The sequence below is a fragment of the Mirounga leonina genome, unplaced genomic scaffold (genome assembly GCF_011800145.1).
Source record: "Mirounga leonina isolate KUSES-001 unplaced genomic scaffold, KU_Mleo_1.0 Mir_92, whole genome shotgun sequence".
In the NCBI taxonomy this organism is placed as follows: domain Eukaryota; kingdom Metazoa; phylum Chordata; class Mammalia; order Carnivora; family Phocidae; genus Mirounga; species Mirounga leonina.
Window position 1 is genome coordinate 15,588,517 of NW_023270852.1, and position 27,572 is coordinate 15,616,088.

Genomic DNA, 27,572 nt, shown 5'->3' on the forward strand with positions numbered 1-27,572 from the left:
TGCCAAATCCTAGGCAAGGGAATCTGTCCTCATGCACCTTGTAATAGCACTTATTCCTTATCTATTTTTTAATTTTTAATTTTTTTATTTTTTTAAAGATTTTATTTATTTATTTGAGAGAGAGAGAATGAGAGAGAGCACATGAGAAGGGGGAGGGTCAGAGGGAGAAGCAGACTCCCCGCCAAGCAGGGAGCCCGATGCGGGACTCGATCCAGGGACTCCAGGATCATGACCTGAGTCGAAGGCAGTTGCCCAACCAACTGAGCCACCCAGGCGCCCCCTTATCTATTTTTTTAAAAGCTTGTTCCAGCTCCCAAGAGAACCCCAAATGAAATGGTCATAGCAGCCAGAGACTGATATTATTTCACAATGGTGACTCCTGTACCTTGTATCCTTGGTATCCCATTATATATGAGGACAAAGAGACTCTCTCACACATATATCAGTGCCCTGTTGCATTTCAGCTGTAAGGAAACAAGAGAGTGCCTATGTCACTTGGGAAGAATAAATGATGTGCTTAATAAGGAACAGTCAAACTAAGTATTCTCAGGCACTGTGGTCAGAAGTTATTTGACACTTAAACACAAAGTCTGCAACTTGATAGCACGGTGTTCTGTCTTCAATAATACAGATCAGAGGGTTCCTGGGTGGCTCAGTCAGTTAAGGGGCCAACTCTTGATTTTAGCTCAGGTCATGATCTCAGGGTCCTGGGATCAAGCCCTGGGTCCCGCTGGGCTCCATGCTCAGCAGGGAGTCTGCTTGAGGCTTCTCTCCCTTTCCATCTGCCCCTCACCCTGCTTTCATGCTCTTTCTCTCTCTCAAATGAATAAATAAATCTTAAAGAAAAATAATAATACAGATCAGAGATTGGCAAACTGTAGTCCATGAGCCAAATCCAGCCCTCTACCTGGCTCTGTTCAGCCATGAGCTAAGAATAGTTTTTGTAGATAAATACTTGTAATCAAATATGATGAAGGGGAACATTAATTTTGAACCTCATTTCAGCAAATGTTATTCCCCTAAAAAAAAAATCCATTCTTCTCATTAGTAGACCTATATTACAAAATATTGTATTCAATTATTATTATTATATTTTGAATTTCAACACTAAAACTTCCGGGAAATTTGTTCTCTCTTGTTATATAACATATGAGGGCTGGGGGAGCCTAAAATATATATTATCTATACCTTTACAGAAAGTTTACCGATCACTGCTCTAGACCTTTCCAGACTCATCTCCTGCTATGTCACTCCTCACACTTGGAACGTTTGTCATATCTGAATATCTGTGATTCCCCAAATGCATATCTAACTCTCCATGCTCCAGGTGTCCCTTCTGCCTGGAATGTGCCACCTCCCTGCCTGCCTGATTATTTTGCAGCTTGGCAGGGGGTCTGCTTCTCTCTCTCCCTCTGCCCTCACTCCCCGCTTGTGTGCTCGCGCACTCTCTCTCAAATAAATAAATAAAATCTTAAAAAAAAAAAGGCAAAAGAGTCACAAGTCACAAACTTAGTCTTTTAGGAATATTTAGTCTTTCAACAACTTTGCAAGGTAGATATTATTGATTCTATTTTACCACTGAGGAAACAAAATCAGAAAAGAGAGGTTAAGTAACTTGCCCAAAGTCATATAGTTAACAAGTGGTGAGTAGAATTTGAACACAAGTCCCAAGATAAAGCTAGACATCGGAGAGGAGCTGAAATTACTAGTAAGTATTGTACTCTTAAGTGGCCTTCTTTGTTCTTAGCTCATTGTTAAAGACCTGCAGGAAGAAATATCTAGCTCCTAACCTCTTGCCTTCCCAATGGAACTGACTCCACGCTTTTGACACACTGCACAGGCACACCTCCTTCAGGAAGTGGAAGTGGTCCATGATTCAGATGGAGGCAGGCCCCCCCTTTACTCTACATCCCCTCAATATCTTGTCCATATTTCTACTATTGCACATACTACTAATACTATAATTTTCTCAGTATGTTTCTCTTGCTAGAGCTCTTTTTAGGAGAGGGAATATGTGCAATTCATTTCTGTATCCCCGGGTCCTAGCATAGTGCCTGATACAAGATGTGACAGATGTTTGCTGAGTGAATAACTGAAAGACTTTCATTGGTAACTGACTCTATTCCATTCTTTCAATGATAACAATAAACGTGGCCAGGACTTAGTACGATGGGTGTACACTGGGGGAGAGTGTTATCTCCCCCCATCTTCATCATGATTCTGAAGTCACTACTGTGCAATTATCTCCATTTTACTGATGAGAAAACGAAAGACTTTCTCAAGGTCACATAGATTTTTAAGTTACAGAGAAATGATTCGAACCCAGTTTTAATGGTCAGCAAATCCTTCACGGGACACCAGGACACCTCCAAGGACTCATCCCACCATCCCATCCATGAATCTTTCAACAAAATTAACCAGCACTTGTTGTGGCCCTTGAGATCTCTGGTCCCTGAGTTTAGTCCTCAGCAGGCCCTGTCTGGTGCTTTAGAAGCTTGCATCCATGTTACCTGCCTCACAAGACAGCAAGCTCCTGTGAGTGGAGACCATGTGCTCTGCACCTTAAATCCTCATAGCCCATAGCCCCAGCCTTTGCATGCTCTAAGGATGCTGCATTGAACTCGGAATAAAAATAATATTAAGCCCACTGCATTATTATTATGATATTATGATCAAATAAATCCAACCTAATTCCCTGTTTTTACAGTATAAGCCTCTTTCACAATGGACTAAAAGCTCTGAAGGATAGGAGGGATTTAGAAGGAAGATAGGAGGAGGGCAGGAGGGAAAACTGTGAGCAAAATCCAGCCGTAGTTACATGTAGGGCTTGTCAAGGCCCAGCTTAGACTGTGATTTGGCTAGATCACCTGTTGGGGCCCCCATGATTGTAATGTACAACCAGAACTGAGAATCCCCAGGAAAAAGCATCAGGTGAGTGTGGGGAGCAGTGGGCAAAAACGCTGAGAACACCAGATAGGTCAGATCCTGGAAAACCTTGACTGCAGCCCGAGGTGGTGGGCCTTGCTCTGGTGGGGAAGGGAATCTGAGGAGAGTTCAGGATAAGGAGCAGTGAGACAGGCAACCCTCTCCCACTGCAGAAACAAGCTGGTGAAGGAGGATGGCATGGGCTTAGGAGAGTGGGAGCCAAAAAGACAGCACAAAGGGTGGGGGCGCATAGCAGCCTCCTAGGAAGGGCATCAAACTGGGGCACTTGGCAGGTGTCTGCTTGAGTTTCGCAGATAAGACACAGTAGTGGGCCGAGAAGAGGAGAAACAGGCTCCAGGGCCCCCTCAGCCGTTGACTGGTTGTGTGATATCAGCCCCCAGACCTCCCTGACCCTAGTGTTCATCTTTCAAGACAGACATTATAGAAGGTCATTATGAAGTCTAAATAAAAAGATATGTTAAAGCAATTGGCACCGAGTAAATACTCAGTAAGTGGGGTTGAAACTCAATTATGTTTCTGTTCTAACATTCATAACAGGATGCTCCTTTCCATTCTGCCATTGCCTATCTTTCGCCTGTCATGGTGGTCTAACAGAGAACAGTTCTTAGGGGCTAAGAAGATTGTAAAAATGCCCTTTAGGATATGCCGCGACATGGGCCAACTTTTTGAAGTCACTGCACGAAATAGACAGTGACCACAGGGAACAGCACGGTGGAGAAAGCAGTGTTTCAAGGAGGCACTTATGGTGCATTTTGTGGCTTGGGGCCTGGGCCCAATTTTCCCACCAAAAGAGGTTACACCAGGCATGGTCCTGCAGAAGCCTCTTCATTCAGTTTGGAAAGAAATACACATTGGCAATGGGCTATGCTAGGACAGTGAGGGTAGGGAAGAGTACTCGGATGTTTTATATACAAGTGGGGTAGCTCCTGCAGGGAACACAGAGGCCGGTGGCAGAGGAGGTGGGAAGTGGGGACAAAGGAGGGCCCTGAGCTTTCACTCCATACGGACACCAACGGCCCATCCTCGACTGACTCTTCCTCCGCCTATCCCTGATGTGTCAGTGCTGCTTGGGCCCCGGCCCCAACAGTCTCTTCTTCTCACCCTCTTTATTCCCCAGCCACCCTGATGCCTGTGGGTTTGATCCTCACTGACAGGTCCATGTCCGGATCTTTTCTGTTCCGCCTTTTCTCTTACTTGGTTTGTACTTTGTTTTTTAATTGTTGGTTGAGGTATAACATTCATAAAATAAAGTCCATAAACCTTAATTGTTGCCATGTCTAGATCCACCTAACCAGCAACCAGAACAAGATATAGAACAATTCCAATATCTTGGAAGGTTCTCTTATGCTCCTTCTCAACCAGTTACCCACCCCACCCCCAGAGATCACCAATATTCTGACTGCCACCACCATCAATTCCTTTGAGCTGTTTTTGAAATCCATATAAATGGAATCATTCAGTAAATGTACCTCATCTGTTCCTTTCATTCATCATCATGTCTGTGGGATATATCCATATTATAGAGTACTGCAGTGATTTTACTTTTCATACAACAGTGGTTCTCACCAGCAGCAATTTTTTCGCCTGCAGAGGTCTTTTGGCAATGTCTGGAAACATTTGTGTTGATCACAATTCAGCAAGGGTGAGGGTGCAGTGGGAAATGCTACGGCATGGAGTGGATAGAGGCCAAGGATGCCACAATGCACAGGACAGCGCCTCACAACAAAGAATCATCCAGCCCAAAATCTCAGTAGTGCCAAGATTGAGAAACTCTGTGTATTAGTTCCCTGTAGCTGCTGAAATGAATTACCACAAGCCGAGTGGCTTAAAACAATGCAGATGTATTATCTTCTAGTTCTAAGTTAAAAAGTCTGTAATGGGTCTCACTGGAAAAAAATCAAGGTGTCATCAGAAGCAAGGTGTTCCTTCTGAAGGCTCTAGGAGAGAAGCCATTTCCTTGCCTTTTCCAGTTTCTTAACAGCTGCCTGCTTTCCTTGGCTCATGTCCCCTTTTCCATCTTCTAAGCCAGCAATGTCTGGCTGAGTCTTTATCACATGGCATCACTGTGACACTGACCTTTCACTTATAAAGATTTCTGTGATTACAGTGGGCCCATAATCCAGGATACTCACCCCACCTCAAGATGCTTAACTTAATGACATCTGTAAAGTCCCTTGTGCTCTGTAACATGGCATACTCCCATGTTCCAGGAGTTGGGATGTGGACATCCTTGGGTGGGGGGTTGGGGAGGAGCATTATTCTCCCTGCCGTATCCTGCCATATGATATTCCACTATATGAATATACCACAATTTATCCTGTTGTTGATGGACACTTGGGTTGTTTTTTCTTTTTAGCTATTATTAATAAAGCTGCTATGTACATTCTTGTACAATTCTTTTGTCCTCGTTTCTGTTAGGTATATATTCAAGGGGACAGATACTGGGTCTTAGAGTAAAACATATGTTTAACTTGAGTAGATAATGCTGAAGAGTTTTATGAAAGTGATTGTACCAGTTTACACCCTTACTAGCAGGGTGGATTTCTATTTTCTATTTTCATTTTCTACTGAACATCTCCATGTCAACCTTGCAAAAAACACCTCAAATTCAATTGGCTCAAAACTGTGTTTATCTAGCTCAGTGAATGACTGTTTCCTCAGACATCCAAAGCATAAAATCTGGGAAACATCCTAGATTCTTCTCTTTGCCTTTGGACCTGCTTTCAATTAGCCACAACATTATTGTATCCTATACAGTCAGTGCTTGGTTACTTTCTTTCCTTCCTGGAGGTCTTCGTCATCTCTCACCCAGTCTACAGCTTCTTCCTGAACTCCATGCCCCCCAATCCATCCTTCCCACCACTGTCAAAGTCACCTTTTCCAAAATCCAAAACCTAATCCTGCTTCTTCTCTTTGCTTATAGGACAAAGGAGCCGGCCCGGCCTACCCACCTGGTCTACCCTTCACCATTCTATTGTCATCCCATGAAACCTCTAAATGCTGCCCACACAGAACTGCTTACGATTTATCTTCTCATACATTTACTCAAATTGATTCCTTCCCCACAATGTCCACTCCTTTTTGAAGATCCAGCCTGCACAATCCCCTCTCTCCTGAACCCTTTGGTTGACAGCCCTCAAATTAAGTAGACTTAAACTCTCTCTCTCCTCTGTGCCCCACCATACCCTGCACAGAATTTTTATTAGGGTACTTTTCAGCACACTTGTCTCTGCCTAATACACATAAGCCTTTCAAGAGCAAGACTGCTTTATCATTGTAGGAATGAGCCTGGTACAGAGTAGACACTAATCAATGTTTACTGGATTAAAACTGAGTTGAGACAATACACGTTAATATGACATGGAGGACATGGCATGTATTGAGAAATAGCATTAGACAAAGTCTGCCTTCAGAGTCTAAAAACCTAAAGGGCAAATAAGAGGCCCTGTGGGTCCTAAGCTCTAACAGGGAAATAATAGTACCATTTCTGCTGGGCCACTATAAAGATTGTAGGAGAAAATGCATCTAAGATTTCTAGCAGCCTGCCAGGCACATAGTAGGTACTCAATTAGCTACTATTATTATTTTAAAGGGTGAAAACTAGCATTTTTAGTGAACATCAAGAGAATTTTTAGTTTGTTGGTTGAGGCTCATCTTGCAGTTTTCTTCATTCAGTAGAGAATTAGAAGCTCACCCATCTACATTTATACAACTGATATAATTTGTAAAGCCAAAGCTGCACTGATGATAGAGATAGCTTTTTAATCTTAGTGGACATTTACTGGTGTATTTTAGTGTTGTGTCTGGGAAACTGAGCGATTCTTAAGTGATTACAGATTTAGAACTATCACTAGCTTGACTTATTTTTTAAAGTTAATATATGCTGTAGGTGCCTCTTTTTTCCCCCCTAAGAGAGCAACCAAGAACTGCCTGTATCTTATCTCCTTTCCTCATTGTGGGTTAGTCTCAGTCAACATTATATCTCTGAGAGTTAACTGCACAAGGTCAACCAGTGATCTAGCAAAATGCTTTGTACACTAATTCCTCAGCAAAAAATTCCAAAGAGGCATAAGGCATTGCTGAGTTAGGTATTCGGTGTGGTTTCTGTGATATGTCTCTGTTCTGATTTCCTCCTCTGATCATTCCTTCTTTGTTTTTTTTTCATGGCTATTCCTTCTGCTGTCAGTACCCCCCAAATACTTACATCCCTCAGGGCTCCATTCTCTGATGGCTAATTTTCTCTACTCCTTCTTTGGGGATGATATAAATATATATGCAAACATTTCAAATAAAAAATAGCAAACCGAATTCAACATCATAAAATATACTTTTATACAAGTAAGGTTTATCTCAGGAATGCAAAGATGGTTCAATATCAGAATACTCTATTAACAGATTCGAAAAGAAAAACCGTATGATCATCTCCGTTGATGCAGAAAAAGCATTCAACAAAATTCAATACCCACCCACATTTTTAGAAACCCTTAGTAAACCAGGATAAAGAGAAGTTTCTTAACCTGATATGAAGCTATCTCATAGAAATACAGAGCAAACCTCAGGCTTAATGATAAAACTTAAGAAGCATTTCCACATCCCAAGACAAAGATGTCTGTTATCACCTACTATCAAAACTATACCCTATGTCCTCACCAATGCAGCAGTACACATACACAAAAAAAGATTTATAAATATTGGAAAGGAAGACAATAAATTGGTACTTGCTAAAAACCACAGACAGTCCAAGGGAGTCTGCAGACAAAACTAATTAGTGAGTGTGATAAGATTGCTCAATACAAGATCAACATCCAAAAATTAATACATATGAGCAACAAACTATTAGAAAATGTAATAAAATATACTCCTCACAATAGGAAAAATAATTGGAAATACTTTAGACAAAAAGAAAAGATGATAGTGTGGCATTAACTCAGAATAACGGAATAGAACAGATATCCCAGAAATACATCCAAGCATATGTGACCCTTACGTGTTAGAGGAGATTCATGGAGATATTAGTGAGGAAAAGTTGCATTTTAAGGATAAAAGTTTCCATAAGACAAAAAAGAAAATTGGATCCCTACCTCATTCCATACCTAAAGTTAACATCCAGTTAGATTACTAGAGATTTAAATATAGAACAATATAACTTAAAAATGCGTGTGTGTATGTGTGTGTGTGTGAGAGAGAGAGAGAGAGAGATGGAGAGAGAGAGAGAGAGACTCTTGTGCAGAAAATTACAAAATGTAAGTGAAGCACATAAAAGACTTAAATAAATGGCAACCAACACTGTTTTTGTATAAGAGAAAACTCAATAACGTAAGGACAATTTCTCCAAGCAGTATTTTCCCAAGTAAAGCTTGAACTTCGCTTGCATCAAAATTACCTTGACTGCATGTTAAAATGTAGTTTCTTAGGCTCTACTTTAAACCTACTGAATCAGTATGCCTGAGGATGAGGCCCAGGAATCTGGATTTTAGAAAACTTGCCAGATGATTCTTGGGTGTACTAAATTTTGAGAACCCTTGCCTTAGGGAAGTAGGACATAACCTGAATTGCACATGAGAATCGCCTGAGACCATTTTTGAAATATTCAGATGCTCAGGCCACATCCCAGACCAATTAAAACAGAATTTCTTTCTTTTTTTTTTTTGTAGTTTTTAATTTTATTATGTTAGTCACCATACAATACATCATTAGTTTTTGATGTAGTGATCCACGATCCATTGTTTTCGTATAACACCCAGTGCTCCATGCAGTACGTGCCCTCCTTAATACCCATCACCGGGCTAACCAATCCCCCCTCCCCCCTCCCCTCTAGAACCCTGTTTGTTTCTCAGGTCCATAGTCTCTCATGGTTCATCTCTCCCTCCAATTCCTCCCCCCCATTTTTCCCTTCCTTCTCCTAATGTCCTCCATGCTATTCCTTATGTTCCACAAATAAGTGAAACCATATGATAATTGACTTTCTCTGCTTGACTTATTTCGCTTAGCATAATCTCCTCCAGTCCTATCCATGTTGATGTAAAAGTTGGGTATTCATCTTTTCTGATGGCTGAGTAATATTCCATTGTATATATGGACCACATCTTCTTTATCCATTCATCTGTTGAAGGGCATCTCGGCTCTTTCCACAGTTTGCTATTGCGGACATTGCTGCTATGAACACTGGGGTGCATATGGCCCTTCTTTTCACTACATCTGTGTCTTTGGGGTAAATACCCAGGAATGCAATTGCTGGGTCATAGGGTAGCTCTATTTTTAAATTTTGAGGAACCTCCACACTGTTTTCCAAAGTGGCTGTACCAACTTGCATTCCCACCAACAGTGTAAGAGGGTTCCCCTTTCTCCACAACATCTCCAACATTTGTTGCTTCTTTCCCTGTCCATTTTGGCCATTCTAACTGGAGTAAGGTGGTATCTCAGTGTGGTTTTGATTTGGATTTCCCTGATAGCTAATGATGATGAACATTTTTTCATGTGTCTGTTAGCCATTTGTATGTCTTCTTCAGAGAAGTGTCTGTTCATCTCTTCTGCCCACTTTTTGACTTGATTATTTGTTTTTTGGGTGTTGAGTTTGAGAAGTGCTTTATAGATTTTGGATACCAGCCCTTTATCTGTAGTGTCATTTGCAAATATCTTCTCCCATTCTGTGGGTTGCCTCTTTGTTTTGTTGACTGTAAAACAGAATTTCTGGGCAAGGCACATATGCATCAGTGTTTTTAAAGCTCTCCAGTGATTTCAATGTGCAGTCAAGGTGGAGGATCATTGCCCTGGGTGAAGGTTTGCTGCCTGTCCTCATTTGAACATTTACTTTTAGGACTACTCTAGTAGAGACTGGACTTTATCTTGATTAAGGCAGGCATAACTTCCTTATATAAAGGTTATAACTTATTCATCTGGTATCCCCAGCATCCTATCTGATACATAGCAGGGGCTTGGTGGTCATTTTCTGAAATAAATCCAACAAATTAAACTGAATGAAATGAATCAAGGTGTGGGTGAATAAAATTTTCACCAAACTTTAAAAATTCTACTGGATTCTGCAAGCTTATATGGCACCTGGGCACAATGTTACGCTGTGAGAGGTATAGAGATGAACAAAATACAGCCCTTCTCTTCCAGTGTTTGTGATCCGGTGGAGGAGGCAGATACAGACAAAAGTATCTTATAGTCAAGCAGACAATGGGAGTGCACAAAATATAAAAAGGGAATACAAGAAAAATTAGTTCTGAATGGCAGAACCTGGGAGGTATCCTTAAAGATTCAGTATCTGAGATTGGTCTTGAAGTATTGCTGAGACTTGCCCAGGAAGAAATTAGGGAAGTGGGCAGTTGCCCTAGAAGCATAGGGCAGTTTTGCCAGCAGAAGCCACCCACATCAGACGGGGCTTTCTCTAACCTTCATGGAAGACTGTAGGGTAGACACGAAAGGCTCCTTTTCTTTCCGATTTCCTTGTTACTGCTCTCATTTGTCAAGTATTTTGCCTCTGGTTTATTAATTCTACCTCCTGGTGCCTCAGCTGATTTCTTCCAGGAGAAGTTTCTCATTAGCATTTCTATGGGGAGCATCTGCCACCCCATCTATCCCTATTAACTGATGGCTAGGGCAATGGGACTGACTGAGAGGGGAATTTTAATCCCCTCGTCATGACTCATCTCTTTTCTAATTGAGAATGCTAGGTCTAAAGTCACAAGTGGCTGCCCAGCAAAATCCATCCTTAACGTTAAAAGTGGTAACAGAGACATGCTTCTCAATTTTATAACATCACCTATGTAAAATGAGTGTAATAAAAATTAATCAATTTCATGATGGTGAATAATGAAAGATATCTGAGATAGCACTTAATGCAAAAATCCCAAGCCAGTGTGGATATGTTATGAATTAGATGAACTGTTGAATTGGGAAGGTTTCTCAAAATCATAGTGTCAAAGGACATTTGATATTATGTACTGACTGTATATTGTAGGAGAAAAACTAATGAGTATGTATATGTCTCTGCATGCTGACTGTATATTTTACATTATATACCAATATGTTAAGCTGATGGATTATGTGTCCTTTCTCTATTTAAGCCAACTGCTTGCATTGATGTCATGTGACAGATGTCACTTGGAAAGCCCATGAGATGAACCAGTCACCATGGTGTAAGCCACCATGATTTATGTAGAGTGGCAGAAGAAAAGGGTTTGTAAATCAAATTATCTTTGAAATGGAACCCAACCTGGCCTCTAACAAGGCAATGTAAGACTCATCTATGTCAGCCATGGGGCATACTTAGATTCAGGAGATATTTGGAATCATAGCAAGGAAAAGAATATGAGACAATAGGGAAGGAAATTCAATGTTCCAGATAAGCCTACAGTTCCCAGGCATTTTTTTCTTTTTTCTTTTTTTCGTTTTTTTAAAGATTTTATTTATTTATTGGACAGAGAGAGACACAGCGAGAGAGGGAACACAAGCAGGGGGAGTGGGAGAGGGAGAAGCAGGCTTCCCGCCGAGCAGGGAGCCAGATGCGGGGCTCGATCCCAGGACCCTGGGATCACGACCTGAGCCAAAGGCAGTCGCTTAACGACTGAGCCACCCAGGCACCCCCATTTTTTTTCTTTATGTGATATTTGATTAATTGATTATCTTATTTCTTCATGTCTACTTTCACCCAAAGTGCATTTCCCTATTATTGGTTAATTTTTCTTCTGAAACAAAAAACAATGCTAAATTTCTCATCAACTTTGTCATGCACTTAAATTGTCCATTAAGGAAATTGATGTCTCTTAGCAACACTCATTCTCTTAATGCTTCCAAACCCTTCAGATTACACAGCAAAATGGAACTGCTGGCCCCAAAGTCACATTCATAATTAAATTTTACAGAAGACCCAAATGAGAAAAAAAATTCTTTTGAGGTGCTCAGAGATTTTTTTTTTTTGACAGGTTGGTGGAGTTCTGATAGTCATTAAAAATAGTCATTCTCGCCAGCTGCAACAGCAGAGCCTTCCCCCATTCAATCCCATCACTTGCAGTATGAGTATAATACTAACTGTAAAGCCTGACATGCTTACTGTACAGTGAAGGTGGCGTTTTGGGGGAAGAAGCCATATAGAACAAAGGTGCAAGCCCATAAATTCGGAGTGGGTTGTATCTGAAGGTTAGGTCATCCCCTGACTGTCTAGCCAATTTTTCACGGACAAAGCAAGTCCTACCGACTTGGAAACATAAACTGAGTAGGATCACCAAAGGAGATTTGAGAATTTGGGATCTCTCTTGATTGGCATTGACTCTCTGGAGGTGAGAAGGGGTAGTTTCCTGCATGGTGGGTGTTAAGGTTCCACCTGCCACAGGGTAGTAGAATGAGAGTAGGAAGATGAGGAGGCCAGATCAGAAATCTGTGATGTTGGGCCAATCTTAGGGTTCTCTGGGAATGAAGTAGGGCCTGCCTAGGAAACAAGAAAGCCATGGCAGAATCACAAAACTACATCTTGGCTTTGTTTTTTATGCCCCTTGCTTATTTGCTTCCTTCTTTTCTTTTTGGTCCTCCCTTGGTAGTAGCATAAAGATATTGTGCAAATGCTGCTCCTGATGGCTATGAACCAACGAAAAGGATCTTGCCCGACCCAAAGCCATAAAAAAAGTAGTGCACTCCTAGGGGACCACTGTGGTCGTGATAACAATAAACCAAGAGAGAAATGCCAAGTGAGAGGTGGAATTTGGGAAGATGGAGTAGGAGCCAAATGTTAGCTGCCCCTTCTCATTGGGAAATGCTTTCCAGAGTTAAAACCTGGGAGAGAGACGAATTTTGTCTTAAAAAGAGAGGATATCTATCTCTGTTATGCTTCCTTCAGCATATGAGGGAGTGGTTGTTACGTTCACTGGAGAAAGACATCAGTCTGATATGAAGCTACATACAGGGTCTTGGCAAAAGACACTAACTCAGCAGTCCTCCCAACCACAGTCTCCTGCAGGAAGGAGGCAACCGGCTGTGGCATTGATGAAGGACCCCATAAGCCACATTTTGAACCCCTCTAGCTCAATTATTCATCCTGCACATCTGTTTCCCCAGAGATCCTAAAGCCCAGTGTTACACATTCAGAGTCAAATGAGATCTCTTAGTTGCTTGATCTGGGTTGGAACATAAAGGGAGGATGGAGAGCTAAGCATTCAGAAATATATATTGGATGTACAACGGGTGAGAAAGCAAGTTGGAAGGGCTGAGGCTGCAGCACAGGGAGAATTCTAGAAGGATGGAGAGAGGGAGAGGGAAGGGAAGAGGGAGGGAGGGAGAAAGATAAGGAGGGAGGGAGAGAGAGAGAGAGAAAATGGATATGCGCTTTCTTGAAGCCATTCATTTACAAGGAATTTAAATGTGCTAAAGAGGGGGTTCTTGGTGGTAAAAGAATGAGCAACACAACTGGAGAACATAAAGGGAAAGGAAAGAGGAAATGCATCAATAGGGGAGAAGGCTGGAGGTATCTAGGAAGTGGAAATCAGAATACTGAGGCATCATGCACAAGGTTGTAATGGCAGTAAGACATTCTCATCACCTACTATGGGCCAGACATAATTCTCCTCGGCCATCTCATTGTAATTCTCACAATGTCTAGTGCAGTGTCTGACATAAAGTAGGTGCGCAAAATATGTTAAATATTAATATTTAATTAATAAACGAACGAGCAATTCTAAGAGAACGATCTATTACCAATTGCATCTTACACCTAAGAACCTTAGGCCCAGAAAGGTTAAGAACAGTGCTCAGTGTGTCACAGCTACTAAAAGGAGGAAGGAATCTGACTTCAAAGCCTGATGGTAGAAGGAGGGTGATCTAGAAGAGCCCTGCGGGGAATCAAGAAAAGGGTGTGGTGCTTGGATGTCTCCCAGGGACTGAGAGAGGGAGGGAAGAATGAAAGGCCAAGTGAACTGGGCTAGGGAGGAGGGGATTGGCCACTGGGAAAGCATTCTTCTAGGAGGACGGGGCCCCGCGGGAAAGCACCATGGCCCTGGGCCACAGCTGAGCCAGCGAGGGGCAGCGTCCAGGCTGATGCCGCTGGAGAAGTGGGTGGGGCGGAACGGCACCGCCTGTGAAGAAACTGCAAAAGGGTCTCTGTTGAGCAGGCGGGGATCTGAGGTGGGGCGGCGATGGGGCAACGTGGCCAAAGTGGTAAAGGGAAAGGCCTGGGCAGGCCGGAATAGAAAGTACTAACAGCCTTCGCGTGAGAAAGAGCAGAAAGGAGTCAGCCCTGGAAGGGTGTCTGGGATGCGGCCGAGGAGAGGGTGTGGTCTGGAAGGGGAGGGGCTGCCTGTGGGGCCGGCGGTGCGGGGAACGAGCCCCGGGCGGCCTCCGCGAAAGGGGAAGGGTGGCCTGCCCCGTCGCCTGAGCGGCGGCCCGCGTCTCACCTGTAGGAGCTGCCCGCCGCGGTCGCCACCTCCTCGCGGATTTGCCTGTTGAGGGCGTCCGCCGCTGCACGCCCCTTGCCAGCCTCGGGGCCCGCGGCCTGGACCGGGGCCTGCGCTGCGGGCAGCGGCATCTGCTCCGGCGCCTGTCCCTCGGCGCGGCGCAGCATCCAGGCGGGCCCGGGCTTCTTGCGTGTGTCGCGCTCGTCCGCACCGGAGGGCTTTCCGGCTGCGGGGCCACCCGCTCCGCCAGGGGTCGCCTCCTGCTCCGCGGCCTCCGCGGCGGCCTGCGCCGGCCAGCGCTCCTGGCTCTGCGGCCCGCGCTTGGACGCCCCGAGAATCGGCCCCGAAGTCTGGGAGGACGTGGAGATCTGCATGGGCTTGGGGATCCACGGGTGGTCCCCGCGGCGCGGCAGCGGCCAGGCGCGGAAGTCCTTCTGGTACTGGGTCTCGCGCTCGAAGGGCGCGTCGGAAAGCTGGTACTCGCTGCGCGGCCGGCAGCTCGGCTCGGGCCGCTGCACCTTCCAGGCGCGGTAGTCCTGACGCATCACCGAGTCCGCGGGGCCTGCGCTGGAGGTGGAGCCGGAGCCCGGGCCGGGGCCGGGCCCGCCCCGGCCGGGGGCACCCGCCGCCTCGCGTTCGCCGCTAGGCCCGGGCGCCGGCCCCGTTGCCCGGGCAACTGCATCCAACTCGCCCTGGGCCGGCTGCGTCTCTATGGCGACCGCCCGCGCCGAGGGGGGCGCGTGCGCCGGCTGCGCCTGCTGCTGCGGCGGCGGCGGCGGCGGCGGCTGCGGCGGGGCGCTCGGGGCCTCGGTGGCCTCCGAGTACTTGGTGAAAACCAGCGGCACGGCGATGTCAGCCTTGTCCAGCTGGTTCCAGAAGCGGGCGATGCAGCAGGCCCGCGTGATGCACGGCCACGCCATGATGCTAGCTGCAAAGCTGGCCTGCCTTCCTTTTTGTGATTCTAAAGCAAGTCTCTAATCTTACTTCAGTCCCTCGGCCCTGGACCAGACTGGTTCCCTGTTTTTCCCTTGGTGGCCTGAGCTACCTCGCTCTCCTCTCTCAGGGAGCACCCAGGAAGGTCAAGCTATCACTGAGATAAAGTCCGTAAAGTCCCCCGATTACCGGCTGCAAACGCCTCCGGGAGCCGCCTGCAAAGGTCTTGGGAGCGCAGTCTGCTGCGGGCACCGATGGGTGAGCCACACGGCGTCCCGGAGTCCCCGGGCGAGGGCGTCTGGGTCGCGCCCCTCCCTGCTGCGGCGGCGGCGCGCAGACCCCGGCCAAGCGAGGCGACGCGAGGCGAGGTGGCTGCGGGCTTAAGCCATGGCGTAGAGGAAGGGCCGAGCAGGGTGGCCTCGGGGGCCACGGACGAGGCTCTATTCTTCCTCTCCGAGGCGTCCCGTCGCAGCCAGCCACCTAGCAGGGCTCGGAGGCGATCACCTCCAGCGGAGACCGAGCATTGCTACAGACGCTGCTCCCAATGATGCTGCAGCCACTGCCGCTGCCGTCTCTGCTGCAGGGAAGCGGCCCCACCCTTATCTACTGCTCGGCGGGGGGAAAAAATCCAGGCAAGACGCTGGGAGAAAGCGCGCTGCAGAAAAAAATCACCTGCTGTCGTCAGCGCGCGCTGCCGGGAACTCGCCCTCCCTCTTCCCCCCAAGGCCCCCCCCCCGCCCCGCGCCCCGCGCTCTGGCAGCTCCTCTCTCCTCGGCTCCTAGGCAACAGCAGAATCTGGGGCCCAGGTGGGTTCCAGTCCCAGGCTGGTGACGGCTTGCTGTCCTTACACTGGTCCCTTCCCCTCCGGGAGCCTCAGGCTCCTCTTTTGTAAAATAGGGCCAATCATGGAGGAGGGGGGATTCAATTTTTAAAATACGAAGGATATCCCTAGTGAAATGTCTGTCCCAGAATAGACGCTTTTTAAAAAAGAAAGCTGGTGTTATTGGCCAGTTACTGGGCGGGATCTGAACTCAGTTTGGCTGGCTCCTGATCCAAGCCCCCCTTGTCAGTCATACACAGACCTTGTTCGGATGTGTAGGGATGTGAGTCCCCAGGCTGGTGGGGCCCTGGCTGTTCCTTTATTAGAGGACCTTTGGGGGAAGGGTGTCTTAGAGCCTCCCAAGAACTACCCAGTCCCTATTCAACCCAGGGCCCATACTGGGGAGAGTCAGGGAAAAGAAAATTCTTGGAAGGGACCTAAGTGTGGAGGCTGGGGGGGTGGGGGTGGAAAGGAAACAAGGGGACAGTGTCCTAGGACAGGGTAGGGCCTGATGCACAGGGAATTACTGGCATGTTCCTGACCCCCGGCTTTTGCCCTTCCTCTACCTAGGGGGCACAGCAGACTTTGGAGTCAGACAGGCTTGATTTGGATCTGACACTGTGTCACTTGGGCAAGTTGGGTCATCCCTGGGCCTCAGTGGCCTCATTTGTAGAATGGAGGAAATAAGAGCTACCTCAAAGTGGTTTTGTGAAGAGAGTTAAGGACTCAGAGCGGAAGCTTTGAGTCAAGTCAAGTCCACAGTGATTCAAATTCTGGATTTACATTCCTTAGCTGTATGGCCATGGACATATCACTGCACCTTTCTGAGCTTTACTTTTATCTCTGAACAGAGGTACCAATTCTGGACTTGCGGGGTTGTTTTGAGAATTAAAATGGGATAACGCACTAAAAATGCTTATCACAACATCTGGCATGTAGCAATGGCTCGATGAATGGTAGCTATTAGTATTCAAAGGACCCATCCGGGAAAGCCTAGATGGAGCTTCCCAAGCAGGGCAGCCACTTGGATACCTTCTCCAGGAAGACCTCTTGTTTTTCCAACTACTTTTTTGGCCTCTCCTTGATGTCCCTCCATTTATGTTTCCTGCATTGTCTTCTACTCCTTATCCCTAGCAACATTCACTGATCTTCAGCTCTGTTTCTCTCCAAGATAGGCAGAGTTTTCAGCATCGAGTAAGCTGGGGTCATTGGTGTTTCTGGGGAAGAAAGTCATTTATGTGTTTAGATTGGGAACTGACCACAAGACACCGCTGGGTTTTTGGTGTTTTATAACCTTAGAGTCAAACAGGATGAGAAGGCAACTCTGATTAGTCAATTATCTGTTGAACTTCCTTCTACTTGGGTCTTTGTCTTTTTATGATTTGATTTGAGTTCCATAAATAAAATGATGCCTGGCAGTGTTTTCAAGTTATTAGGAGATACATTTCTACAAACAAGATAATCTGGTCTGACCCTCAATTCTGTAGAACTCTGTGGGATTTGGCTGATGTCTTTCCAATAATGATTTTCAAGGCAACTAGAAATTGGAGGAGGGAACTGTGTGTTCATTGAGACCTTACTCTTCTTTCATTTAGCAAGTCTCATCTCCTGATGCCCACTCTGTGCCCTGGGGACTGAGGAACACAAATGAATTCTAGCTCTGTGGGAGCCCTCAATTAGAGGGGTGTGTTATGGAGAACCAGAAGACAGACAAATAAATAATTAGCAAACCGTATGGTCTATGGTCAGCATAACAGAGGTTCATTTGCAACGTGCTGAATGAATGACTAAGGAGACTTCCTATTTAAAATTCGTATTTAAAATCTGAAGGATACTTTAGTGAAATGTCTGTCCCAGAATAGACTCTCTTTAAAAAGAAAGCTGGTGTTATTGGCCAGTTACTGGGCGGGATTTGAACTCAGTTTGGCTGGCTCCTCATCCAAGCCCCCCTTTAACAAGTCTTGTCTCCTGATGCCCACTCTGCCCACTTCCTATCAGAAGTGTAAGTAAGAGAGTTCCAGGTCACTTTATCATCAGTATCACCTTCTATATTCATTCTTTTGGATTTTTAAAATACATTCATTGGTACAACCTTATCGAACCATCCAATGGCCCAATAGGATTGATAAATCTAATGGTTATCAGTTAATGTGGCTTGCTCAGCATCCATTCTGATGACGACAGCACCTCATTATTTGGCTTTTGGGGACCACTCTTCTTACTTTCAGTTCATATGGTTTGGATGGGATTAACCCTACTTAACCCACCTTCCAGAGCTGACTATGTGACCCACACCTGTTTACCAGGGCATTGCATCCCCCTGGCCAAAGTGACTAGTTTAGTGATGGACATGTGATCCACATTGGAGCCATTAGAAGAAATCCTAGACTTCAGCTGGAGCTATCTGTAAGGAGCCACTCTCTTTTTTACTGGAATTGCTAAAATGAGAGACCATGAGGATAGTGTTGTTAGTGATCATCTTTGCCATCACTGGGAGTTGGGTGTGGGGGGAGCTGCTTGCCCAAGGTTGAAGCAAATACAGAGAAAATCAGAAGAGGACACAGGATTCTGGTAATGTCTGTGAAGACTGCAACTTGTTTCCCAAAGCCCATTCTCACCTTCTTCCCTTTAATAACAGAAGCCTCAAGGTTTTAGTTGGATTCTCAATCACCCAGCAAGAGACTTTGCAGCAAAGAGCAATCATATGAACTTCCAGGTCACTTTCTTAAAGAAAGATGAAGTGTTCAACTTCATCTTTCTCCCTTCCCAAAGGGTAGAATGTGGACGTGGTAGAGGTGAATTATCATCTGGGTAGTTAAGATGACTATGACTTGGTGGTTAAGAACATTCCGGTGCCAGGATTTAACCCTAGGTAGGGAAGGGTAGCAGAACAAGATGGAAAAAACCTATCTTGGGTGACCTCATAGGATGGAGCTGCCTAACCGCCTCAAACCACTTGATTGCTCCTTGAATACTTTGTGAGAAAGGAAGAACACTTCTCTCTTGTTTGAACCACTGCTTTGAAGGTCTCTGTTTTAGTATACTAGTCATTTGTGCATTTGAATCTGGCCATGCTTAAAGTAACTTGAGGTATATGAAAACAGCATGGGACTAAAATACTGGAAAATAATATCATGTCTGATGGGAGGGAGTGAACAGATTTCAAGTATCCTAAAGTCCTTATTGTTTGTAAGGAGAGTAGAGGTACTGATTAACTTATTAACAAAAGTGTTTATCGACTTCAAAATGCACATTAAAAGAAAGAAAAGGGGATATGGAAAACTTCATTAAGACCAGAAAAAAAGTAAAAATAAGCAAAGGAAAAAACATGGCAAATAGCAAATACAATATAAAGTGATATAAATATTTCCAAATATATTAGTGATTGGAGTAAATGTAAATAATCAAAATTTCCAGTTAAAAGATAGAGAATGTCAGATTAGAGAAAAACACAAAACAAAGCAAAATGCAACTATACACTGTTTTTATTAAAACATACTGACACATACAGGGCACCTGGGTGGCTCAGTCAGTTAAGCTTCCGACTCTTGGTATCGACTCAGGTCACGATCTCAGGGTGGTGCACTCAGCACGGAGTCTGTTTGAGATTCTCACCCTCTCCCTTTGCCCCTCCCCCCACTTGGGTGTGCTCTCTTTCTCTCAAATAAATAAATCTTAAAAAAAAAATACTGAGGGGTGCCTGGGTGGCTCAGTTGTTAAGCGTCTGCCTCCAGCTCAGGTCATGATCCCAGGGTCCTGGGATCGAGTCCCACATCGGGCTCCGATGTGCTCCTCCCACATCGAGGGGAAGCCTGCTTCTCCCTCTCCCACTCCCCCTGCTTGTGTTCCCTCTCTCGCTGTGTCTCTCTCTGTCAAATAAATAAATAAAATCTTAAAAAAAAAATACTGACACATAAACATGGGGGAAAACATGATGGGAAAAGATATAGTAGAAAAATACTATAACCAAAAGAAAGCTGTACAATTGCATTACTATCAGGCAAAATTGGTCTTAAAACAAAAAGCATTACTGAGGATAAAAATGTTCATCACAGGGGCGCCTGGCTGACTCAGTTGGTGGAGCGTGTGACTCTTGATCTCGGGGTCGTGAGTTCAAGCCCCATGTTGAGTGTGAAGATTACTTAAAAATAAAATCTTAAAAAAAGAGATCATCACATAAAAATAGAAGAAACAATTCACCCGAAATATATGGTATGGTTTGCATCTAACAATATAGCGTCAAAATATATGAAGCAAAACTTGGTAGAATTTTAAGAAGAAATGCACAAATTCATCATCATCATTAGATTTTTTTTTAAGCACATCTAAATAACTGGTAAAACAAACACATAAATTGTTGTTAGGAACGTAAAAGATTTCAACAATTAATAAAGTGGATCTAATGGACCCTGCATCCAACAATTAGAGAATATTCATTCTTTCCAAACTTATAAGGAATGTATAAAAATTGACCACGTACTAGGCCACAAAGCAAATATAAACAAATACCAAAGACAGACAAATCCCTTTTTCTGGTGACAGTACAACGATATTAGGAACCAATAACATAAGATAGTCACAAACCTCTACATATTTAGGAATTAAACAAGGGAAAAAATCCTTCAAAACTGATTCACAAGTTTAAAAAGAAATTATACTGGATACTAGAGAATAATCAGAGCTGAAAGGAAATGAAAACATTGTATATCAACATTTATGAGCTACAGCTAAAAACAATATTCACAGAGAAATGTGTAACCTAAATACATACTTTAGAAACAAAAATGAGTAAAAATACACTGATAAACTCAAGAAGTGAGAGATAGTACGGAACAAACCAAAGCAAGCAGAAGGGGAAAAAATATAAAGAAAATAGCAGGGTAATTAAATATCAAACAACCACACGTTTGGGACCGTGAAAAATTCCAAAGAGTTCTTCCTTAACATAGATAAAATCTCTGACAGACTTATCCAGAAACAAAAACAAACAATTAATTTTAGGATTGTAAAGAAAGACAGTTGTAGATACAGCAGATGATTGGCAAATACTAAGAATTACTTTCTGCTGATAAATTTGCAAAACCTTATGGGGTAGCTAACTTCCAGGATGGCCTACAATGGTCTTGACTTCCTGGTGGCCTAGCTTTGTGAAGTCCTCCCCCACACTGACTAGAGCTGACCTGTGTAACCAGTAGGATCTCGTGAAAATGACTGCATGTGACTTTCACAATGAGGTCAGAAAATTCATTGTGGTTTCCACTTGGCTCTCTCTTGGATTTCTCACTCTGGGGCAGCCAGCTGCCATCCTGTGAGGATACCCAAGCAATGTCATGGAGAGCTCCACGTGGTGAGGGACTGAGGCCTCCTGCTATCCACCATGTGAGTGACCCAAATTAGAAGTGGATCTTCTAGGGGCACCTGGGTGGCTCAGTCGTTAAGTGTCTGCCTTCGGCTCAGGTCATGATCCCTGAGGGTCCTGGGATCGAGCCCCGCACGGGGCTCCCTGCTTGGCGGGAAGCCTGCTTCTCCCTCTCCCACTCCCCCTGCTTGTGTTCCCTCTCTTGCTGTGTCTCTCTCTGTCAAATAAATAAATAAAATCTTAAAAAAAAAAAAAAAGAAGTGGCTCTTCTAGACCCACTCAAATGTTCAAATGACTGCCACCCTGGCTGACATCTTGGCCACAACTTCATATGAGACCCTGAACCAAAAATATACCCACTAGTCATTCCTGACCAGGTATCCAGGAATCTGACCCATAGAAACAATGTGAGATTAAGAAATATTTCTTGTTATTGAAAGTGCTAAGTTTGGGGGTAATTTATTTTAAATAGACTTTGTTTACATATTTATTTTAAATAGACTACTTTTTAGAGAAGTTTTAGGTTCACAGCAAGACTGAGCAGAAACTGCAGAGTTCCCATATGCCCCTCCTCCTGCAACCACACAGCTTCCCCCACTATAACACCCTATGCTAGAACGTTACATTTATGATTGATGAGCCCACACTGACACCACATCACCCAAAGTCCGTAGTCTACATTGGGGTTTACTCTTGGTATTTTACCTTCTATGGGTTTTGACAAATGTGTAATAACATGTATCCACCATTATAGTATTATACAAAATCATTGTACTGCCTAAAAAATCCTCTCTGCTCTGCAGATTCATCCCTCCCTCCCTCTAACCTCTGGCAACCATTCATCTTCTTAATGTCTCCATGGTTTTGCCTTTCCCAGAATATCCTACAATTGCAAGCATACAGTATGGAACCTTTTCAGATTGGCTTCTTTCACTTAGTAATGTACATTTAAGCTTCCTCCATGTCTTTACATGGCTTGATGGCTCATTTCTTTTTGGCACTAAGCAATATTTCATTGGATATACCACAGTTAATGTATCCATTCACTCACTGAGGGATATCCTGGCTTCCAATTTCTGGAAAATATAAATAAAACCGCTATAAACATCCGTGTGCAAGTGTTTGTACTGACATAGATTTTCAGCTCATTTGAGTAAATACGAAGGAGCATGATTACTGCATCATATGATAAGACTATATTTAGTTTTGTAAGAAACCACCAAACTGACTTCCAAAGTACCATTTGCGTTCCCAGCAGCAGTGAGTGAGAGTTCTTATTGCTCTATATCCTCACCAGTATTTGGTGAAGCCAGTGTGCCAGATTTTGGCCATTCTAATAGGTGTGTAGTAGTATCTCATTGTTTTTTCAATTTGCATATACCTAATGACATATGATGTGGGGCATCTTTTCTTATGTGATTTACCATTTGTACATCTTGTTTGGTGAAGTATCTGCTCAGGTCCTCTGCCTATTTTTAAATCAGATTGTTCATTTTCTTATTGGGAGTTTTAAGAGTTCTTACTCTAACAAACTGAGGGTTCTAGAGGGGAGGGGGGTGGGAGGATGGGTTAGCCTGGTGATGGGTATTAAAGAGGGCACGTTCTGCACGGGGCACTGGGTGTTATATGCAAACAATGAATCATGGAACACTACATCAAAAACTAATGATGTAATGTATGGTGATTAACATAACATAATAAAAAAAAGAGTTCTTACTCTATTTTGGGTAATACTCCTTTATCAGATATGCCTTTTGCAAATATTTTCTCCTAGTCTGTGGCTTGTCTTCTCATTCTCTTGATAGTGTTTTTGCAGAGCAGAAGTGTTTGATTTAATTTAATTTAATTTGATTTTTAAAAAGATTTTATTTATTTCTTTGAGAGAGAGAAAGCACATGCACACGAGGAGTGGGGAGGGGCAGAGGGAGAGGAGAAGTAGGCTCCCCACTGAGCAGGGAGCCTGACCTGGGGCTCCATCCCAGGACCCTTGGGATCATAACCTGAGCCAAAGGCAGATGCTTAACAAACTGAACCACCCAGGCACCCTGGAAGTGTTTAATTTTAAGTGAAATCCAGCTTATCAATTTTTTCTTTAATGGATTGTGCCTTTGGTGTTGCATCTAAAAAGTCACTGCCATACCCAGGGTCATGTAGATTTTCTCCTGTTATCTTCGAGGAGTTTTATAGTTTCATGTTTTACATATAGATCTATGATCATTAAGTTTTGTGAAAGGCTAATACCTAGATTCTTTTTTTTAAGTCATGTGGATATCTAGTTATTCCAGCACCATTTGTCGAAAAGACTATCTTTTTTTCACTGTGTTGCCTTGCTCCTTTGTCAAAGATCAGTTGACTGTATTCATGTAGGTCTATTCTTGAGTACTCTATTTTGTCCTATTGATCTATTTGCCTCTTCCTTCACTCGTGCTACGCGGTCCTGATTACTGTAGCTTTATAGTAAGTCTTGAAGTTAGGTAGCATCAGTCCTCCAACTTTGTTCTTCTCTTTCAATATTGTGTTGGCTATTGCGGGTCTTTTGACTCTCTGTATAAACTTTAGAATAAGTTTATCAATATCCACAAAATAACTTCCTGGGATTTTCATTGGAATTGCATTGAAGTTCGGGGGTGATTTCTTATGCGGCAAGAGACAACTAACACTCAGGGAAATAAGTAAATCTTAGGAAAAAATATCTTACTAAAACTGATTTAAGAAGGAGTAGAACACCTGAATATTTCAATAAGTTGAATCAGTAGTTAAAAATATACCTACAAAGGAAAACCAAACAAGATGAAACAAACTATGTGATCTATTTGATTTTACAGGTGAGTCTCACAAAACTTTCATAGAACAATCTGTATGTTATGTAAATTATTCCATTCAACAGAAAAAAGGGGAAAACTTCCCATTCCAGTTTAAAAAGCCAATATAATAGATGTACAGAAACAAACTAGACAAGAATAATATGAAGAAGAAGAAATTATAAGTCAATCATAGATATAAAAATCTTAAATGAAATGTTAGCAAACAATTCAGAATTGTACCTAAAAATCATGATTTATCAATATTATGTTTATCCAAGAATGAACACTGGTTTAATAACAGAAAATCTGTAGATATCATACTACATGCTAACGGATTCCATAGAAATATCACATAACCATCTCACATAGATGTATTTTGAAAAACTTGATAAAAGTTGACACCCTTTAATTAATTTTAAAGGTTCTTTGCAAGGTAGAACTTACTAGTATGTTAAAGGATATATACCAAAAACCTACTAGAAATAGTATATTTTAGGGTGAAATGCTAGAAGCCTTCCCTCTATCTTCAGGAACACAACCAGGGGAGAATTGATCCCAGTCATAAAGGTTGGATAGGAAGGTCAAATGCATTCGGATTTCCAGTTATGAAGCTAGGTGAGATTTAGAGTCAAATACCTTAGTGCTTTTACTATGACTGGTATGACCACAGAAACAGGGATTATACCAAAATCATGAAATCATCATATCCTGGAATCAAAATGAAAGAATAAGAATCTTAGAATCATATTTGGAGTCCTAGAATCTCAGAATAATAGAATGATACAGTCCTAGAATCCTGAATAAATGAACGTTAAAATTCCTTGAGTCTGGGAATAATTTAATATGTTTCTGAACCTTTTTTTTTTTTTTACTTATTGTTGCAGGCTAAAAAAATTCTTCCTTATATTGAGCCAAAATAGGAATTCTTGCAATTTCCATCTTGCCTTGAGACCACATATTACAACATTTTAAAGTCATATTAAAAAAACAACTGTTGTATCCCCTGATCTTTTCTTCTCAGGATAAATATTCCCAATTTCTTCATTTAGTATAATACTTAAATATTGTACTAAAGCCAGATACTTTGAGATTCTATAGCTCTCCTGTTACTCATCAAATTTTCATCCATGAGTTTTAACAACTATTGATGGCTGTTGCCTGAGACAATTATTACTATGATGTTTGCCAAATAAGTGATTTTCTAACTCCATTATTCCTTCTACATTTATTCGTTGGCATCATTGTTTATACCAGCATGGATTCATGAATTCTTACTTTTTTCAGTGGCTATAATCCATTACTATCACTTCTTATTTTGATGCTCAAGCTGTTCCATTGTTTTCTCAATGGGAGCCCCTTGGTGATGGCTCTGAAGCTCCCTTATATAAAATGACGCAGGCACATGTAAGTTCCACAGTGAACACACACCCTGCCTTTCTTCCTCCAATGTTACCACCATGTGGAAGATGGTGTGCATACATGTTTCTGCACATTTATTAATACACATGTACCTACATGTGTATTTAGCATTAAATAAATAAATTCATGCATATTAAACATTTATGATTTGACTTTTTTTTATGAATGGTGTCAAACTTTATGAAACCTTTACAATGTGCTTTTTCCCCTAGTCAATAGGAGTTTGAGATTCATTCATGTTGGTACACCTAGAACTAGTTAGGCCATCTTAACTGCTCTCTAGCAGTCTGTTGTATGATAAACCACTTAAAAAAAATCTATTCCTCCACTGACGAATAGTTAGATTGTTTCAACTCTTTAGGTATTACAAATAGTACAACATATTTTTCCTTATGTGTGTCTCCACAGCCCATGTGACAGCATTTCTCTAGGGTTAATAACCCAAAAGTAAAATATCTAGGCCATACAATATATGCCTCTTCCAATATATGTAAAACAACTTGCTTTCCAAAGTGGTTGTGCCAATTCACACACCCACATATGATATGTGAGAGTTCTTGTGTCTCAGCATCCTCACTGATATTTGGAATGACTAGACTTTTAAACTTTTTCCACCCTGGTGAGTGTAAACATTAAATTTGAATACAAGTGAAGTTAAGTATCTTTTCATGTACTTATTGCCCTATTGGAGTTTTTGTATATTTCCTGTTCATATCCTTTGCCCATTTCTCTGTTAGGTTGTTTAAAGAATTATTATTATTATTTTTTAAAGATTTTATTTATTTATTTGACACAGAGAGAGAGACACAGTGAGAGAGGGAACACAAGCAGGGGGAGTGGGAGAGGGAGAAGCAGGCTTCCCGCAGAGCCCAGAGCCCGATGTGGGGCTCGATCCCAGAACCCCGGGATCATGACCTGAGCCAAAGGCAGATGCTTAAGGACTGAGCCACCCAGGCGCCCCTAAAGAATTATTTTACATGAATCCTTTAAATATCCTGCACATTAATCACTCATGGCTTCTATGTATTGCCAAGATCTTCTCCAAGTGTGTGGCTTATCTTTTAACGTTGTTTATAGTATATTTTGACACACAGAGGTTTAAAATTTTAATGTATTTAAACATATTACCAAAGTTTATGCTTTTTGCATCTTTAAGAACTCTTCCCTACTCAGTTATAAGAATATTCTCCTTTACCGCCTTTAAGAAGTTTTCATCTATTTTCAATCTATTTTTTGTGCACCATGTAAAGTTGTGTGGCAGACTACCCTTCTGCCCAACTTACAATATGCCCAAGTTACTTCAATGCAAGTCCACCTTTCCTGACTTCCTTGTGGCCAGAGGTGTTCACTGAGGTGTAAGCAGAAGACCTTGAGAGATTTCTGGGAAAACATTGACTTAAGGGTGTTTTCCCTTCCACTTCCCTTTTTTCTTCTATTACTTCTCTTCTGAAAAACAGACAGAGGCTAGAGGTGAATCACCCTTTTGCCACCATGAGGTGACAATCTTAAAGACAGAAATAGCAAGCTAAAGATTGTAGAGGAACAGATAGAAAGAACCTGGAGCAGGGGCGCCTGAGTGGCTCAGTCAGTTGAGCATCTCACTCCTGGTTTTGGCTTCAGTCATGGTCTTGGGTCATGATCTTGGGATCCTGGGATTGAGCTCCGCACCAGGCTCGGACGGAGCTCAGGGCCAGGCTCGGAGCTCAGCAGGGAGTCTGCTTGGGATTCTCTCCCTCTCCCTCTGCCCCTCCCCTGACTCATGAAGATGCATGTGTGCCTTTGCACTCTTTATACCTCCCTCCCTCCCTCTCTCTCTCATGAATAACGAAAGAAAGAAAAGAAAGACAGAAAGAAGAAAGAAGAAAGAAAGAAAGAAAGAAAGAAAGAAAGAAAGAAAGAAAGAA

General features: G+C 43.0%; 1 protein-coding gene across 1 annotated transcript in view; it reads right to left on the bottom strand.

The window, feature by feature from the left end:
- MAP6 (microtubule associated protein 6) overlaps positions 1-15,968 on the bottom strand; it is a 76,293-nt gene extending 60,325 nt beyond the window's left edge. The window contains exon 1 of the mRNA XM_034995191.1: positions 14,334-15,968. Within this exon, the coding sequence (XP_034851082.1) occupies positions 14,334-15,253 (920 nt within the window). The 5' untranslated portion in view covers positions 15,254-15,968. The remainder of the gene's footprint in view (positions 1-14,333) is intronic.
- Between the last annotated feature and the right edge of the window lie 11,604 nt (positions 15,969-27,572).